The sequence below is a fragment of the Scyliorhinus torazame genome, chromosome 24 (assembly GCF_047496885.1).
Source record: "Scyliorhinus torazame isolate Kashiwa2021f chromosome 24, sScyTor2.1, whole genome shotgun sequence".
NCBI lineage: Eukaryota > Metazoa > Chordata > Chondrichthyes > Carcharhiniformes > Scyliorhinidae > Scyliorhinus > Scyliorhinus torazame.
The window spans coordinates 23,331,715-23,346,777 of record NC_092730.1 but is presented as its reverse complement, the minus strand read 5'-3'; the positions used below and the strand labels follow the sequence as shown (position 1 = coordinate 23,346,777).

Genomic DNA, 15,063 nt, shown 5'->3' with positions numbered 1-15,063 from the left:
TGGGTGGGAGGGGGAGGAGGGAGTGGGTGGGAGGGGGGGGAGGGAGTGGATGGGAGGGTGAGGAGGGAGTGGGTGGGAGGGGGAGGAGGGAGTGGGTGGAGGGGGAGGAGGGAGTGGGTGGGAGGGGAGGAGGGAGTGGGTGGGAGGGGGAGGAGGGAGTGGGTGGGAGGGGGAGGAGGGAGTGGGTGGGAGGGGGAGGAGGGAGTGGGTGGGAGGGGGTGGAGGGAGTGGGTGGGAGGGGGAGGAGGGAGTGAGTGGATGGGAGGGGGAGGAGGGAGTGGGTGGGAGGGAGTGGGGGGAGGAGGGAGTGGGGGGGAGGGGGGAGGATGGGGAGGAGTGAGTGGGGGAGGGGGAGGAGGGAGTGGGGGAGGGGGAAGGAGGGAGTGGGGGGAGGGGAGGAGGGAGTGGGGGAGGGGGAGGAGGGAGTGGGGGGAGGGGAGGAGGGAGTGGGGGAGGGGAGGAGGGAGTGGGGGGAGGGGGAGGGAGGGGAGGAGTGGGGGGAGGGGGAGGAGGGAGTGGGGGAGGGGGAGGAGGGAGTGGGGGAGGGAGGAGGGAGTGGGGGAGGGGAGGGAGTGGGGGGAGGGGAAGGAGGGAGTGGGGGGAGGGGGAGGAGGGAGTGGGGGGAGGGGGAGGAGGGAGTGGGGGGAGGGGGAGGAGGGAGTGGGGGAGGGGGAGGAGGGAGTGGGGGAGGGGGAGGAGGGAGTGGGGGGAGGGGAGGAGGGAGTGGGGGAGGGGGAGGAGGGGAGGGGGAGGAGGGAGTGGGGGGAGGGGGAGGAGGGGGAGGAGGGAGTGGGGGAGGGGGAGGAGGGAGTGGGGGGAGGGGAAGGAGGGAGTGGGGTAGGGGAAGGAGGGAGTGGGGTAGGGGAAGGAGGAGTGGGGGAGGGGGAGGAGGGGAGTGGGGGGAGGGAGTGGGGGGAGGGGGAGGAGGGAGTGGGGGAGGGAGTGGGGGAGGGGGAGGAGGGAGTGGGGGGTGGGGAGGAAGGAGTGGGGGGAGGGAGTGGGGGGGAGGGAGTGGGGGGGAGGGAGTGGAGGGGGGAGGGAGTGGGGGGGAGGGAGTGGGGGGAGGAGGGAGTGGGGGGAGGGGGAGGAGGGAGTGGGGGGAGGGGAGGGGGAGGAGGGAGTGGGGGGGAGGGGGAGGAGGGAGTGGGGGGAGGGGAGGAGGGAGTGGTGGGAGGGGGAGGAGGGAGTGGGGGAGGGGGAGGAGGGAGTGGGGGGAGGGGAGGAGGGAGTGGGGGGAGGGGAGGAGGGAGTGGGGGGAGGGGGAGGAGGGGGGAGGGGGAGGAGGGAGTGGGGGGAGGGGGAGGAGGGAGTGGGGGGAGGGGGAGGAGGGAGTGGGGGGAGGGGGAGGGGGGGAGGAGGGAGTGGGGGAGGGGAGGAGGGAGTGGGGGGAGGGGGAGGAGGGAGTGGGGGAGGAGGGAGTGGGGGAGGAGGGAGTGGGGGAGGGGGAGGAGGGAGTGGGGGGAGGAGGGAGTGGGGGGAGGGGGGAGGGGGAGGAGGGAGTGGGGGGAGGGGGAGGGGGGTGGAGGGAGTGGGGGGTGGGGAGGAGGGAGTGGGGAGGAGGGAGTGGGGGGAGGGGAGGAGGGAGTGGGGGAGGGGGAGGAGGGGGAGGGGGAGGAGGGAGTGGGGGGAGGGGGAGGAGGGAGTGGGGGGAGGGGGAGGAGGGAGTGGGGGGAGGGGGAGGATGGGGAGGAGTGAGTGGGGGAGGGGGGAGGAGGGAGTGGGGGAGGGGAAGGAGGGAGTGGGGGGAGGGGGAGGAAGTGGGGGGAGGGGAGGAGGGAGTGGGGGAGGGGGAGGAGGGAGTGGGGGGAGGGGAGGAGGGAGTGGGGAAGGGGGAGGGTGGGGGAGGGGAGGAGGGAGTGGGGGGAGGGGGAGGAGGGAGTGGGGAGGGGGGAGGAGGGAGTGGGGGGAGGGGAGGAGGGAGTGGGGGTAGGGGAAGGAGGGAGTGGGGGGAGGGGGAGGAGGGAGTGGGGGGAGGGGGAGGAGGGAGTGGGGGAGGGGGAGGAGGGAGTGGGGGGTGGGGAGGAAGGAGTGGGGGGGAGGGAGTGGGGGGGGAGGGAGTGGGGGGGGAGGGAGTGGGGGGGAGGAGGGAGTGGAGGGGAGGAGGGTGTGGGGGGAGGAGGGAGTGGGGGGGAGGAGGGTGTGGGGGGGGGAGGGGGAGAAGGGAGTGTGGGGGAGGGGGAGAAGGGAGTGTAGGGGGAGGGGGAGAAGGGAGTGTGGGGGGAGGGGGAGAAGGGAGTGTGGGGGAGGGGGAGAAGGGAGTGTGGGGGAGGGGGAGAAGGGAGTGTGGGGGAGGGGGAGAAGGGAGTGTGGGGGAGGGGGAGAAGGGAGTGTGGGGGAGGGGGAGAAGGGAGTGTGGGGGGAGGGGGAGAAGGGAGTGTGGGGGGAGGGGGAGAAGGGAGTGTGGGGGAGGAGGGAGTGGGGGGGAGGAGGGAGTGGGGGAGGAGGGAGTGTGGGGGGGGGAGGGGGTGTGGGGGGGAGGAGGGAGTGTGGGGGGGAGCAGGGAGTGTGGGAGGGGAGCAGGGAGTGTGGGGGGGAGCAGGGAGTGTGGGGGGGAGCAGGGAGTGTGGGGGGGAGCAGGGAGTGTGGGGGGGGAGCAGGAGTGTGGGGGGGGAGGGAGTGTGGGGGGGGAGGGAGTGTGGGGGGAGGAGGGAGTGGGGGGGGGAGGAGGGAGTGGGGGGGGAGGAGGGAGTGGGGGGGGGGAGGAGGGAGGGGGGGGGAGGAGGGAGTGTGGGGGGGAGGAGGGAGTGTGGGGGGGAGGAGGGAGTGTGGGGGGGAGGAGGGAGTGTGGGGGGGGAGGGAGTGTGGGGGGAGGAGGGAGTGTGGGGGAGGAGTGAGTGGGGGAGGGGGTGTGGGGGGAAGGAGGGGGTGGGGGGGATGAAGGGGGTGTGGGGTGGGGGAGGGAGGGGGTGTGGGGGGGAGGGGGTGTGGGGTGGGGTGGAGGGAGGGGGTGTGGGGGGGGAGGGAGGGGTGTGGGGGTGGGAGGGAGGGGGGTGTGGGGGGGAGGGAGGGGGTGTCGGGGGAGGGAGGGGTTGTGGGGAGGGAGGGGTTGTGGGGGAGGGAGGGAGGGGGTGTGGGGGGGAGGGAGGGGGTGTGGGGGGGAGGGAGGGGGTGTGGGGGGGAGGGAGGGGGTGTGGGGGGAGGGAGGGGGTGTGGGGGAGGGAGGGGGTGTGGGGGAGGGAGGGGGTGTGGGGGGAGGGAGGGGGTGTGGGGGGGGAGGGAGGGGGTGTGGGGGGGGAGGGAGGGGTGTGGGGGGGGAGGGAGGGGGTGTGGGGGGAGGGAGGGGGTGTGGGGGGAGGGAGGGGGGTGTGGGGGGAGGGAGGGGGTGTGGGGGGGAGGTAGGGGGTGTGGGGGGGGAGGGAGGGGGTGTGGGGGGGAGGGAGGGGGTGTGGGGGGGAGGGAGGGGGTGTGGGGGAGGAGGGAGGGGGTGTAGGGGGAGGGAGGGGGTGTGGGGGGAGGGGGGGCGGTCGGAGGTCTCACTGCCTCTTTTTCGAAAGGCCCAAAAATCATCCCAGCCAAGGTCCTGTCCAGAAGTCCTGCTGAGAATTGGATATGGGTGTGAGTGATTGTGAGTGTGTGTGATTGAGTGTGAGCGTGTGTGTGATTGTGGGTCAGTGTGTGTGATTGATTGTGAGTGTATGTGAGTGTGTGATTGTGAGTGTGTGTGATTGTGAGCGTGTGCGTGATTTTGAGTCAGTGTGTGTATGTGATTATGTTTATGTGCGAGTCTGTGTGTGCGCATGCATGTGCATGTACACATGTAGGCACCCGTGTGCGTGTTCATATGTGGATCTGTGCATATGTGTATGTGTGTGTGTGTGTGCATGCGTGTGAGTGGTTGCTTATGCGCATATGTGACGTGTGCATATATGTACAATTATGTGTGTGGGGGGTGTCATCCATGTGTGTATGTGTGTGCACCTGTGTGCATGTCACGCGCGATCGTGTGTGTTAAAAGGGGGTCGTTCCGGTTTATGTGTAACATGCTGCCTCTGTGGCCGAATATCAGCTCCGTGCCGGGTGGGTTTCCCCACACAGAATGGCCATTTCTGAGGAGGAACCTCGACGGTTCACCAACACCCTGGGATTAGCTCCCACACGCCCACCGCTTCCCAATCCACCTCCTCGCCTCCCCCGGCACCTCACTAAATGACAGGTCAGCAGCTATGAGGCGGGGTGGGCAAGGGAGGCGGAGTGGGCAAGGGAGGCGGGGTGGGCAAGGGAGGCGGGGTGGGCAAGGGAGGCGGGGTGGGCAAGGGAGGCGGGGTGGGCAAGGGAGGCGGGGTGGGCAAGGGAGGCGGGGTGGGCAAGGGAGGCGGGGTGGGCAAGGGAGGCGGGGTGGGCAAGGGAGGCGGGGTGGGCAAGGGAGGCGGGGTGGGCAAGGGAGGCGGGGTGGGCAAGGGAGGCGGCGGGGTGGGCTGGCAGCGGGCATCACGGAGCCCTGCCAGGCTGGAGCAGGGAGAGAGGAGCGAGGCCGGGAAAGCGTTAAAGCCATTATCTAGGGACAAGCTCCAACCAATACACGTTGTAAACACAGCCAGTTGCCAGGGCAACCAGCACTCACCTCCACTTATCGAGCAATGGAGATAGAGCTCCAAATAAACCAGATTCTGAACAAATCTCTCCAGTCCCTGCACAGCAGGCAGCTTATTCCTATGCATATCCGTGTATGTGTGTGTGCATGTCAGTCTGTTTGTGTGTGCATGTCAGTCTGTTTGTGTGTGCATGTCCATGTACGTGTGTGTCTGTCAGTCTGTACGTGTGTGCATGTCCGTGTGTGTGTCTGTTTGTCTGTGTGTGTGTGTCTGTGTGTGTATGTCTGTGTGTACAAGTATGTGTAAGTCTGTGTATGTATATGTGTCTGTGAATGTGTGTGTACATGTATTTGTGTGCACATGTATCTGTATGTCTGTGTGCATGTGTGTCTGTGTGCGAATGCCTGCACGTGTGTACATGTATGCGTATGTCTGTGTGTGTACATGTATGTGAATGTCGTGTGTATGTGTGTGCTTGTGTATGTGTCTGAATGTGTGTGTCTGCGTGTCTGTCTGTAAATGTATGTCTGTCTGTGTGTGTGTCTGTGTGGCTTATGCTTTGTATGTGTGTGAATGTCTGTGTGTGTATCGATGTGTGGATGCATGTATCTGTGTGAATGTATGTCTGTCTAGGAGTGTGTCTGTGTGTGTTTGTGCAGGAGTGTGCGTCTGGTCTGTGTGTGCATCTGTCTGTCTGTGAGTGTCAGCGTGTGTGTATCTGTTTGTGTGTGTGTGTGTCAGGACATGTGTACCTGTGCGTCAGCGTGTGTGTATCTGTGTCTATGTGTGTATATCTGTCTGTGCCTGTGTGTCAGTGTGTGTGTATCTGTGCGTGTGTCAGGATGTATGTACCTGTGTCTATGTGTGTATATCTGTCTGTGCCTGTGTGTCAGTGTGTGTATCTGTGTCTATGTGTGTATATCTGTTCTGTGCATGTGTGTCAGCGTGTGTGTATCTGTGTCTATGTGTGTATATCTGTCTGTGCCTGTGTGTCAGTGTGTGTTTATCTGTGCGTGTGTCAGGATGTATGTACCTGTGTCTATGTGTGTATATCTGTCTGTGCCTGTGTGTCAGCGTGTGTGTGTATCTGTGTGTCAATGCTTCTCTATCACACCCATATCCTTTAGTCACTCAATTTTCTCCACACAGACACACACACCACACACACTCTCTGGTAACAATCTAACACAAACGGTGTGCAATTTTAACTCACATGCCAGATGACAAAGAAGATGAGGGAAGCGCAGAGCACCAGGGTCAGCATGTAGCAGAAAGCGGCAAAGGTGAAAGCCATCTCTCGCTCCCTTGCCCCACTCTATCACAACCTGTTCCTGCTGCTGCCCGCGACCGGCTCCTCTCCTCTCGTCGCTCTCTGCTCCGAGCGGCCAAACTGTCCTGGGCTCCCCTCCTCTTCGGAGCTGCAGCTCCTCGGGCGCCTGTCTCTCTCCTCCTGGGTCCCAGGCAGACCAGCAGTCAACATCAAGAGAACTTTTGTCTTCGCGAGAGAGAGGGAGGGAGACAGGGGTGGATGAATCCGTGTGTGTTGTTCTCTCTCGGTGTAACAATGCCTCTCTCTCGCTCAGTAACTGTGCCAATTATCAAACTGTCTCAGCTTCAGAATACTGACGCACTAACAATTCCTGTTGCCTTTTAAGTGGCAAAGAAGCAGGAGAGGGGAAGGAATCTGAGCCATGGTTAGCAGGGAGGGAGGAGGGGATGGGGGGTGAAGATTGCCCCCTGACTCCCGGTGCTAAAGGGTTGGCAATGTGACAACACACATGTCCAAATTCACCCTCCTCCCCACCTCTTTTGTTACCCCCACACTCAGGTGTGCAACTGCAACACTGGAGAATAATAGGAAGGATAATCTCTCTGGTCTCCTCCAACAAACCTGGCCGATCGTCAGGCTGTGGGTCTCAAATGCGATGTATGAAATGATTTGTGCTCCCAGTAAATCATATCCGGGCTCATTGGCTCGATCGAGAGAGAGAGAGAGAGGCGGGGGTTCAATCTCCTCTTGCTCCCCTGTCTCGTTCCAACATCAATTGCTGGCAAATTATCAGAGGTGGTCAGGGGTTTATTAAAAAGCAAATTTAATTCTTCAAACTCCTGGTGTTGGAGACCCCCTTCATCAACCCCCCCCCATTCCACCCCCTGGCCAGATGGTGAGGATCCACAAAATGGGGAGGGTGAGACTGCATTTGCCCTGTTTTTGAATCATTTGTGTCAGGGGGGGATTGTGGGGGTTCCTTGGAAGGTCTCCCCCTGGGAAGGAAGGGGGAGAATGGACTGCTTGCAGGGTCCCCCTAGTGGGGTAACTGGGGGATTGTTTCCATCCCTGTAGGATGCTCTCCAGTGGGGTTGGACACATAGGATGGAGCTCCCTCTCCATCTGCTCCCCTTTCTCATTCTCTCTCTCTCTGCCTCTCTCCTCGCTCTCTGCCCTCGCTTTCTCTCCCATTCACTCTCTCCCGCTCTGCCCCTTATCTCTCCGCCTGCCTCCTCGCTCACTCTGCCTCTCTCATCCACTCTCTCTCTGCCTGACTCATTTCTCTCTCTCCCTCTCATTTTCCCTCTCTGTCTCTCATTCTCTCTCTCTGTGCCTCTCTCATTCTTTCTCTCTGTCTACCTGTCTCATCTCTCTGGCTCTCTCATTCTCTCTCTTCTCTCGCTCTGTCTCTCTCATTCTCTCTCTGTCTGCCTGTCTTATCTCTCTCTCTCTCATTCTCTCTCTCTGTCTGCCTGTCTCGTCTCTCTCTCTCATTCTATCTCTCTCTGTCTGCCGGTCTCGTTTCTCTGTCTCTCTCTGTCTGCCTGTCTTATCTCTCTGTCTCTCTCATTTTCACTCTTGCTGTCTCATTTTCTCTGTCTCTCATTCTCTCGTTCTGTTTCTCTCATTCTCTCTCTCTGTCTGCCTGCCTCATCTCTCTCTCTCATTCTCTTTCTCTGTCTGCCTGCCTCATCTCTCTCTCTCTCTCTCGCTCTCTCATTCTCTCTCTCTCTCTCTCTGTCTGCCTGTCTCATCTCTCTGTCTCTCTCATTCTCTCTCTCTCTCTCATTCTCTCTCTCTCTGTCTGCCTGTCTCATCTCTCTGTCTCTCTCATTCTCTCTCTCTCTGTCTGCCTGTCTTATCTCTGTCTCTCTCATTTTTGCTCTCGCTGTCTCATTTTCTCTGTCTCTCATTCTCGCGTTCTGTTTCTCTCATTCTCTCTCTCTGTCTGCCTGCCTCATCTCTCTCTCTCTCTCATTCTCTCTCTCTGTCTGCCTGCCTCATCTCTCTCTCTCTCATTCTCTCTCTCTGTCTGCCTGCCTCATCTCTCTCTCTCTCTCCCATTCTCTCTCTCTGTCTGCCTGTCTCATCTCGCTCTCTCTCTCATTCTCTCTCTCTCTCTCTGTCTGCCTGTCTCATCTCTCTGTCTCTCTCATTCTCTCTCTCTCTGTCTGCCTGTCTTATCTCTGTCTCTCTCATTTTTGCTCTCGCTGTCTTCTTTTCTGTCTCTCATTCTCGCGTTCTGTTTCTCTCATTCTCTCTCTCTATCTGCCTGCCTCATCTCTCTCTCTCTCTCTCTCATTCTCTCTCTCTGTCTGCCTGCCTCATCTCTCTCTCTCCCATTCTCTCTCTCTGTCTGCCTGCCTCACCTCTCTCTCTCTCTCTCTCATTCTCTCGCTCTGTCTCTCTCATTCTCTCTCTGTCTGCCTGTCTTATCTCTCTCTCTCTCATTCTCTCTGTCTGCCTGTCTCGTCTCTCTCTCTCTCTCATTCTCTCTCTCTCTGTCTGCCGGTCTCGTTTCTCTGTCTCTCTCTCTCTGTCTGCCTGTCTTATCTCTCTGTCTCTCTCATTTTCACTCTCGCTGTCTCATTTTCTCTGTCTCTCATTCTCTCGTTCTGTTTCTCTCATTCTCTCTCTCTGTCTGCCTGCCTCATCTCTCTCTCTCTCTCTCTCTCATTCTCTTTCTCTGTCTGCCTGCCTCATCTCTCTCTCTCTCTCATTCTCTTTCTCTGTCTGCCTGCCTCATCTCTCTCTCTCTCTCTCTCTCTCTCATTCTCTCTCTCTCTCTCTGTCTGCCTGTCTCATCTCTCTGTCTCTCTCATTCTCTCTCTCTCTGTCTGCCTGCCTCATCTCTCTGTCTCTCTCATTTTTGCTCTCGCTGTCTCATTTTCGCTGTCTCTCATTCTCTCGTTCTGTTTCTCTCATTCTCTCTCTCTGTCTGCCTGCCTCATCTGTCTCTCTCATTCTCTCTCTCTCTGTCTGCCTGCCTCATCTCTCTGTCTCTCTCGTTTTCGCTCTCGCTGTCTCATTTTCTCTGTCTCTCATTCTCTCGTTCTGTTTCTCTCATTCTCTCTCTCGGTCTGCCTGCCTCATCTCTCTCTCTCTCACATTCTCGCTCTCTCTCCCTGTCAGCCTGCCTCATCTCTCTCTCTCTCTCTCTCATTCTCTCTCTCTGTCTACCTGTCTCCTCTCTCTCTCTCTCTCATTCTCTCTCTCTGTCTGCCTGCCTCATCTCTCTCTCTCTCATTCTCTCTCTCTCTCATTCTCTTTCTCTCTGTCTGCCTGTCTCATCTCTCTCTCTCTCTCATTCTCTCTCTCTCTGTCTGCCTGCCTCATTGCTCTCTCTCTCATTCTCTCTCTCTGTCTGCCTGCCTCATCTCTCTCTCTCTCATTCTCTCTCTCTCTCATTCTCTTTCTCTCTGTCTGCCTGTCTCATCTCTCTCTCTCTCTCATTCTCTCTCTCTCTGTCTGCCTGCCTCATTGCTCTCTCTCTCTCTCTCTCATTCTCTGTCTCTCTCTGCCTGTCTCGTCTCGCTGTCTCGCTCTCTCTCATTCTCTCTCTCTCTCTCTCATTCTCTCTCTCTCTGTCTGCCGGTCTCGTTTCTCTCTCTCTCTCATTCTCTCTCTCTCTGTCTGCCTGCCTCATCTCTCTCTCTCTCTCATTCTCTGTCTCTCTCTGTCGACCTGTCTCGTCTCTCTCTCTCTCTCATTCTCTCTCTCTGTCTGCCTGTCTCGTCTCGCTGTCTCTCATTCTCTCTCTCTGCCTGCCTCATCTCTCTCTCTCTCTCACATTCTCTCTCTCTCGCTCATTCTCTTTCTCTCGGTCTGCCTGCCTCATCTCTCTCTCTCTCTCATTCCCTCTCTCTGTCTGCCTGCCTCATCTCTCTCTCTCTCTCTCTCTCTCATTCTCTCTCTCTCTCATTCTCTCTCTCTGTCTGCCTGCCTCATCTCTCTCTCTCTCATTCTCTTTCTCTGTCTGCCTGTCTTATCTCTCTCTCTCTCATTCTCTCTCTCTGTCGACGTGTCTCGTCGCTCTGTCTCTCTCATTCTCTCTCTCTCTGTCTGCCTGTCTCGTCTCTCTCTCTCTCATTCTCTTTCTCTGTCTGCCTGTCTCATCTCTCTCTCTCTCTCATTCTCTCTCTCTGTCGACCTGTCTCGTCTCTCTGTCTCTCTCATTCTCTCTCTCTCTGTCTGCCTGTCTCGTCTCGCTGTCTCTCATTCTCTCTCTCTGCCTGCCTCATCTTTCTGTTGCTCCCATTTTCTCTCTCTGTCTCTTATTCTCTCTCTCTCTGTCTGCCTGTCTGATCTCTCTGTTTCTCTCATTGTCTCGCTCTGTCTCTCATTCTCTCTCTCTCCCTCTGTCTGCCTGTCTCATCTCTCTAATTTTCTATCTGTCTCATTCTCTCTCTCTCTCGCCCACTCTCTCACTCTGTGCCTTTCTCATTCTTTCGCTCTCGCCGTCTCTCTCTCGCCGACTCTTCTATCTCATTCTCCCTCTCCCTGCCTGCCTCCCCCTCTCTCATTCATTGAACGTTCACTCTCTCTCTGATTCAATCTCTCCCTCCCTCAATCTGCGCCGGTCTCAGTGTCTCTTTGTCTCCCTCTCTGCTCTCTCTCTCTCTCTCTTACCCGCCACATTCCTTTTTCTCTCTCTCTCTCTTGCAGTACCCCCCTCTGTCTCTCCTTCACTCTCGCTCTGTCTCTCGTTCCCTAATTCTCTCCCTAATTCTCGCTGCCTCGGAGTTATTGAATGTTTTCTATCGCCAATGACACCAATTATAATATTTGACCCTTCCCTCGATAATAACCAAAGCTGAAAGTCTGTGCCACCGAACATGACTTCGACTTAACCGCTGCCTGCACAGCGATTTGCTCAGAATTAAAAGGTGTTGAAGCTTTATATTCCAATCAACAGGAACAATTAATACATTGTCTATGGTGTGTAACCCTTCACAGGACTGAATCTTGGGCGGGGGGGGGGGGGGGTGGGGGGATAGAGATAGGACCCCCCAGATCGCGACCACCCGCCGATCAGTGGCCCCCGACTGCGGGCCTAGCCATCTTGGAGGGCCCCACTCCCTACGGTGACGGATCCCCCCCCCCCCCCGCCCCCCACCACGACGGCCACCGCGATTCAGAGCTCCCACTGGATGAAACCATAGGGGAACTACGCTGACGGGAACTCGGGCAGTCGTCAGCGGAGCATCACGGCGGGGGGCCTCTTTCAACAGCCCACGACCGGCGCCGCGTCGACTGCGAGCACGGGGACTCGGAGAATCCAGGCCCATGTGTCTGCCCTTGTCTACATCTGCCTGCTACTCTCTGTTCCTGTCTGCTGAGGTCTACTCTTGCTTGTTCCTGTCTGCACCTGTCTGCTCCTGTATGTCTGCTCCTGTGTGTTCCTGTCTTCTCCTTTCTGTTCCTGTCTGCTCCTGTGTGTTCCTGTCTGCTCCTGTATGTCTGCTCCTGTGTGTTCCTGTCTTCTCCTTTCTGTTCCTGTCTGCTCCTGTGTGTTCCTGTCTGCTCCTGTATGTCTGCTCCTGTGTGTTCCTGTCTTCTCCTTTCTGTTCCTGTCTGCTCCTGTGTGTTCCTGTCTTCTCCTTTCTGTTCCTGTCTGCTCCTGTGTGTTCCTGTCTGCTCCTGTATGTCTGCTCCTGTGTGTTCCTGTCTGCTCCTGTATGTCTGCTCCTGTGTGTTCCTGTCTGCTCCTGTATGTCTGCTCCTGTGTGTTCCTGTCTTCTCCTTTCTGTTCCTGTCTGCTCCTGTGTGTTCCTGTCTGCTCCTGTATGTCTGCTCCTGTGTGTTCCTGTCTTCTCCTTTCTGTTCCTGTCTGCTCCTGTGTGTTCCTGTCTGCTCCTGTATGTCTGCTCCTGTGTGTTCCTGTCTGCTCCTGTATGTCTGCTCCTGTGTGTTCCTGTCTGCTCCTGTATGTCTGCTCCTGTGTGTTCCTGTCTTCTCCTTTCTGTTCCTGTCTGCTCCTGTGTGTTCCTGTCTGCTCCTGTATGTCTGCTCCTGTGTGTTCCTGTCTGCTCCTGTATGTCTGCTCCTGTGTGTTCCTGTCTGCTCCTGTATGTCTGCTCCTGTGTGTTCCTGTCTTCTCCTTTCTGTTCCTGTCTGCTCCTGTGTGTTCCTGTCTGCTCCTGTATGTCTGCTCCTGTGTGTTCCTGTCTTCTCCTTTCTGTTCCTGTCTGCTCCTGTGTGCTCCTGTCTGCTCCTGTATGTCTGCTCCTGTGTGTTCCTGTCTGCTCCTGTATGTCTGCTCCTGTGTGTTCCTGTCTGCTCCTGTATGTCTGCTCCTGTGTGTTCCTGTCTTCTCCTTTCTGTTCCTGTCTGCTCCTGTGTGTTCCTGTCTGCTCCTGTATGTCTGCTCCTGTGTGTTCCTGTCTGCTCCTGTATGTCTGCTCCTGTGTGTTCATGTCTGCTCCTGGATGTCTGCTCCTGTGTGTTCCTGTCTGCTCCTGTATGTCTGCTCCTGTGTGTTCCTGTCTGCTCCTTTCTGTTCCTGTCTGCTCCTGTGTGTTCCTGTCTGCTCCTGTATGTCTGCTCCTGTGTGTTCCTGTCTTCTCCTTTCTGTTCCTGTCTGCTCCTGTGTGTTCCTGTCTGCTCCTGTATGTCTGCTCCTGTGTGTTCCTGTCTGCTCCTGTATGTCTGCTCCTGTGTGTTCCTGTCTGCTCCTGGATGTCTGCTCCTGTGTGTTCCTGTCTGCTCCTGTATGTCTGCTCCTGTGTGTTCCTGTCTTCTCCTTTCTGTTCCTGTCTGCTCCTGTGTGTTCCTGTCTTCTCCTGTCAGTTCCTGTCAGCACCTGTCTCTTCCAGTCTGCACTTGTCTGTTCCTGTCTGATCCTGACTATTCCTGTCTGCACCTGTCAATTCCAGTCTGCTCCTGACTATTCCTGTCTGCGCCTGACTATTCCTGTCTGCACCTGACTATTCCTGTCTGCACCTGACTGTTCCAGTCTGCACCTGTCACTTCCTGTCTGCATCTGACTGTTCCTGTCTGCACCGGTCAGTTCCTGTCTGCACCTGTCAGTTCCTGTCTACACCTGACTGTTCCTGTCTGCACCTGTCTCTTCCAGTCTGCACCTGTCTGTTCCTGTCTGATCCTGACTATTCCTGTCTGCACCTGTCAATTCCAGTCTGCTCCTGACTATTCCTGTCTGCACCTTTCTATTCCTGTCTGCACCTGACACTTCCTGTCTGCATCTGACTGTTCCTGTCTGCACCGGTCAGTTCCTGTCTGCACCTGACTTTTTCTGTCTGCACCGGTCTGTTCCTGTCAGTTCCTGTCTGCACCTAACTATTCCTGTTTGTTCCTGTCTATTCCTATCACTTACAGTCTGTTGCTGCCTGCTCCAGTCTGTTCCAGTCTGCTCTTGTCTGCTCCTGTCTATTCCTGTCTGCTCCTGTCTATTCCCCTCCATTCCTGCCTGCTCCTCCCTGTTCGCTCCTCTCTATTCCTGTCGCTCCTGTCTATTCCCCTTTTTTCCTGTCTGCTCCTGTCTATTCCCCTCTGTTCCTGTCTGCTCCTGTCTATTCCTGTCTGCTCCTGTCTCTTCCTCTCTATTCCTGCCTGCTCCTGTCTGTTCCTCTCTATTCCTGTCTGCTCCTGTCTATTCCCCTCTATTCCTGCCTGCTCCTGTCTATTCCTGTCTGCTCCTGTCTGTTCCTCTCTATTCCTGCCTGCCCATGTCTGTTCCTCTCTATTCCTGCCTGCTCCTGTCTGTTGCTCTCTATTCCTGTCTGCTCCTGTCTATTCCTGTCTGCTCCTGTCTGTTCCTCTCTATTCCTGCCTGCCCCTGTCTGTTCCTCTCTATTCCTGTCTGCTCCTCCCTGTTCCTCTCTATTCCTGCCTGCTCCTCCCTGTTCCTCTCTATTCCTGTCTGCTCCTGTCTATTCCCCTCTATTCCTGCCTGATCCTGTCTATTCCCCTCTATTCCTGTCTGCCCCTCTCTATTCCTGTCTGCTCCTGTCTGTTCCTCTCTATTCCTGTCTGCTCCTGTCTATTCCCCTCTGCTCCTGTCTGTTCCTCTCTATTCCTGCCTGCTCCTGTCTGTTCCGCTCTATTCCTGTCTGCTCCTCTCTATTCCTCACTGCTCCTGTGTGTTCTGCTCTATTCCTGTCTGCTCCTGTCTATTCCTCTCTATTCCTGCCTGCTCCTGTCTGTTGCTCTCTACTCCTGTCTGCTCCTGTCTATTCCTGTCTGCTCCTGTCTGTTCCTCTCTATTCCTGCCTGCTCCTGTCTGTTGCTCTCTATTCATGTCTGCTCCTGTCTATTCCTGTCTGCTCCTGTCTGTTCCTCTCTATTCCTGCCTGCTCCTGTCTGTTCCGCTCTATTCCTGTCTGCTCCTCTCTATTCCTCACTGCTCCTGTGTGTTCTGCTCTATTCCTGTCTGCTCCTGTCTATTCCTCTCTATTCCTGCCTGCTCCTGTCTGTTGCTCTCTACTCCTGTCTGCTCCTGTCTATTCCTGTCTGCTCCTGTCTGTTCCTCTCTATTCCTGCCTGCTCCTGTCTGTTGCTCTCTATTCATGTCTGCTCCTGTCTATTCCTGTCTGCTCCTGTCTGTTCCTCTCTATTCCTGCCTGCCCCTGTCTGTTCCTCTCTATTCCTGTCTGCTCCTCCCTGTTCCTCTCTATTCCTGCCTGCTCCTCCCTGTTCCTCTCTATTCCTGTCTGCTCCTGTCTATTCCCCTCTATTCCTGCCTGCTCCTGTCTATTCCCCTCTATTCCTGTCTGCCCCTCTCTATTCCTGTCTGCTCCTGTCTGTTCCTCTCTATTCCTGTCTGCTCCTGTCTATTCCCCTCTGCTCCTGTCTGTTCCTCTCTATTCCTGCCTGCTCCTGTCTGTTCCTCTCTATTCCTGTCTGCTCCTCTCTATTCCTTCCTGCTCCTGTCTGTTCCGCTCTATTCCTGTCTGCTCCTGTCTATTCCTCTCTACTCCTGCCTGCTCCTGTCTGTTCCTCTCTATTTCTGCCTGCTCCTGTCAATTCCTCTCTAATCCTGCCTGCTCCTGTCTGTTCCTCTCTATTCCTGTCTGCTCCTGTCTTTTCCCCTCTTTTCCTGTCTGCTCCTCACTATTCCTCTCTATTCCTGCCTGCTCCTGTCTGTTCCTCTCTATTCCTGTCTGCTCCTGTCTATTCCCCTCTGCTCCTGTCTGTTCCTCTCTATTCCTGTCTGCTCCTGTCTATTCCCCTCTGTTCCTGTCTGCTCCCTGTCTATTCCCCTCTATTCCTCTCTGCCCCTGTCTGTTCCTCTCTATTCCTGCC

The 15,063-nt window shown here is 57.1% G+C and overlaps 1 protein-coding gene across 1 annotated transcript in view; it reads left to right on the top strand.

Annotated features, from left to right (window-relative positions):
• LOC140400217 (serine/threonine-protein phosphatase 2A 56 kDa regulatory subunit alpha isoform-like) overlaps nt 1–10,764 on the top strand; it is a 135,464-nt gene extending 124,700 nt beyond the window's left edge. The window contains exon 8 of the mRNA XM_072489686.1: nt 10,718–10,764. Coding sequence (XP_072345787.1) covers nt 10,718–10,764 — 47 coding nt within the window. The remainder of the gene's footprint in view (nt 1–10,717) is intronic.
• The last annotated feature ends 4,299 nt before the right edge of the window (nt 10,765–15,063 follow it).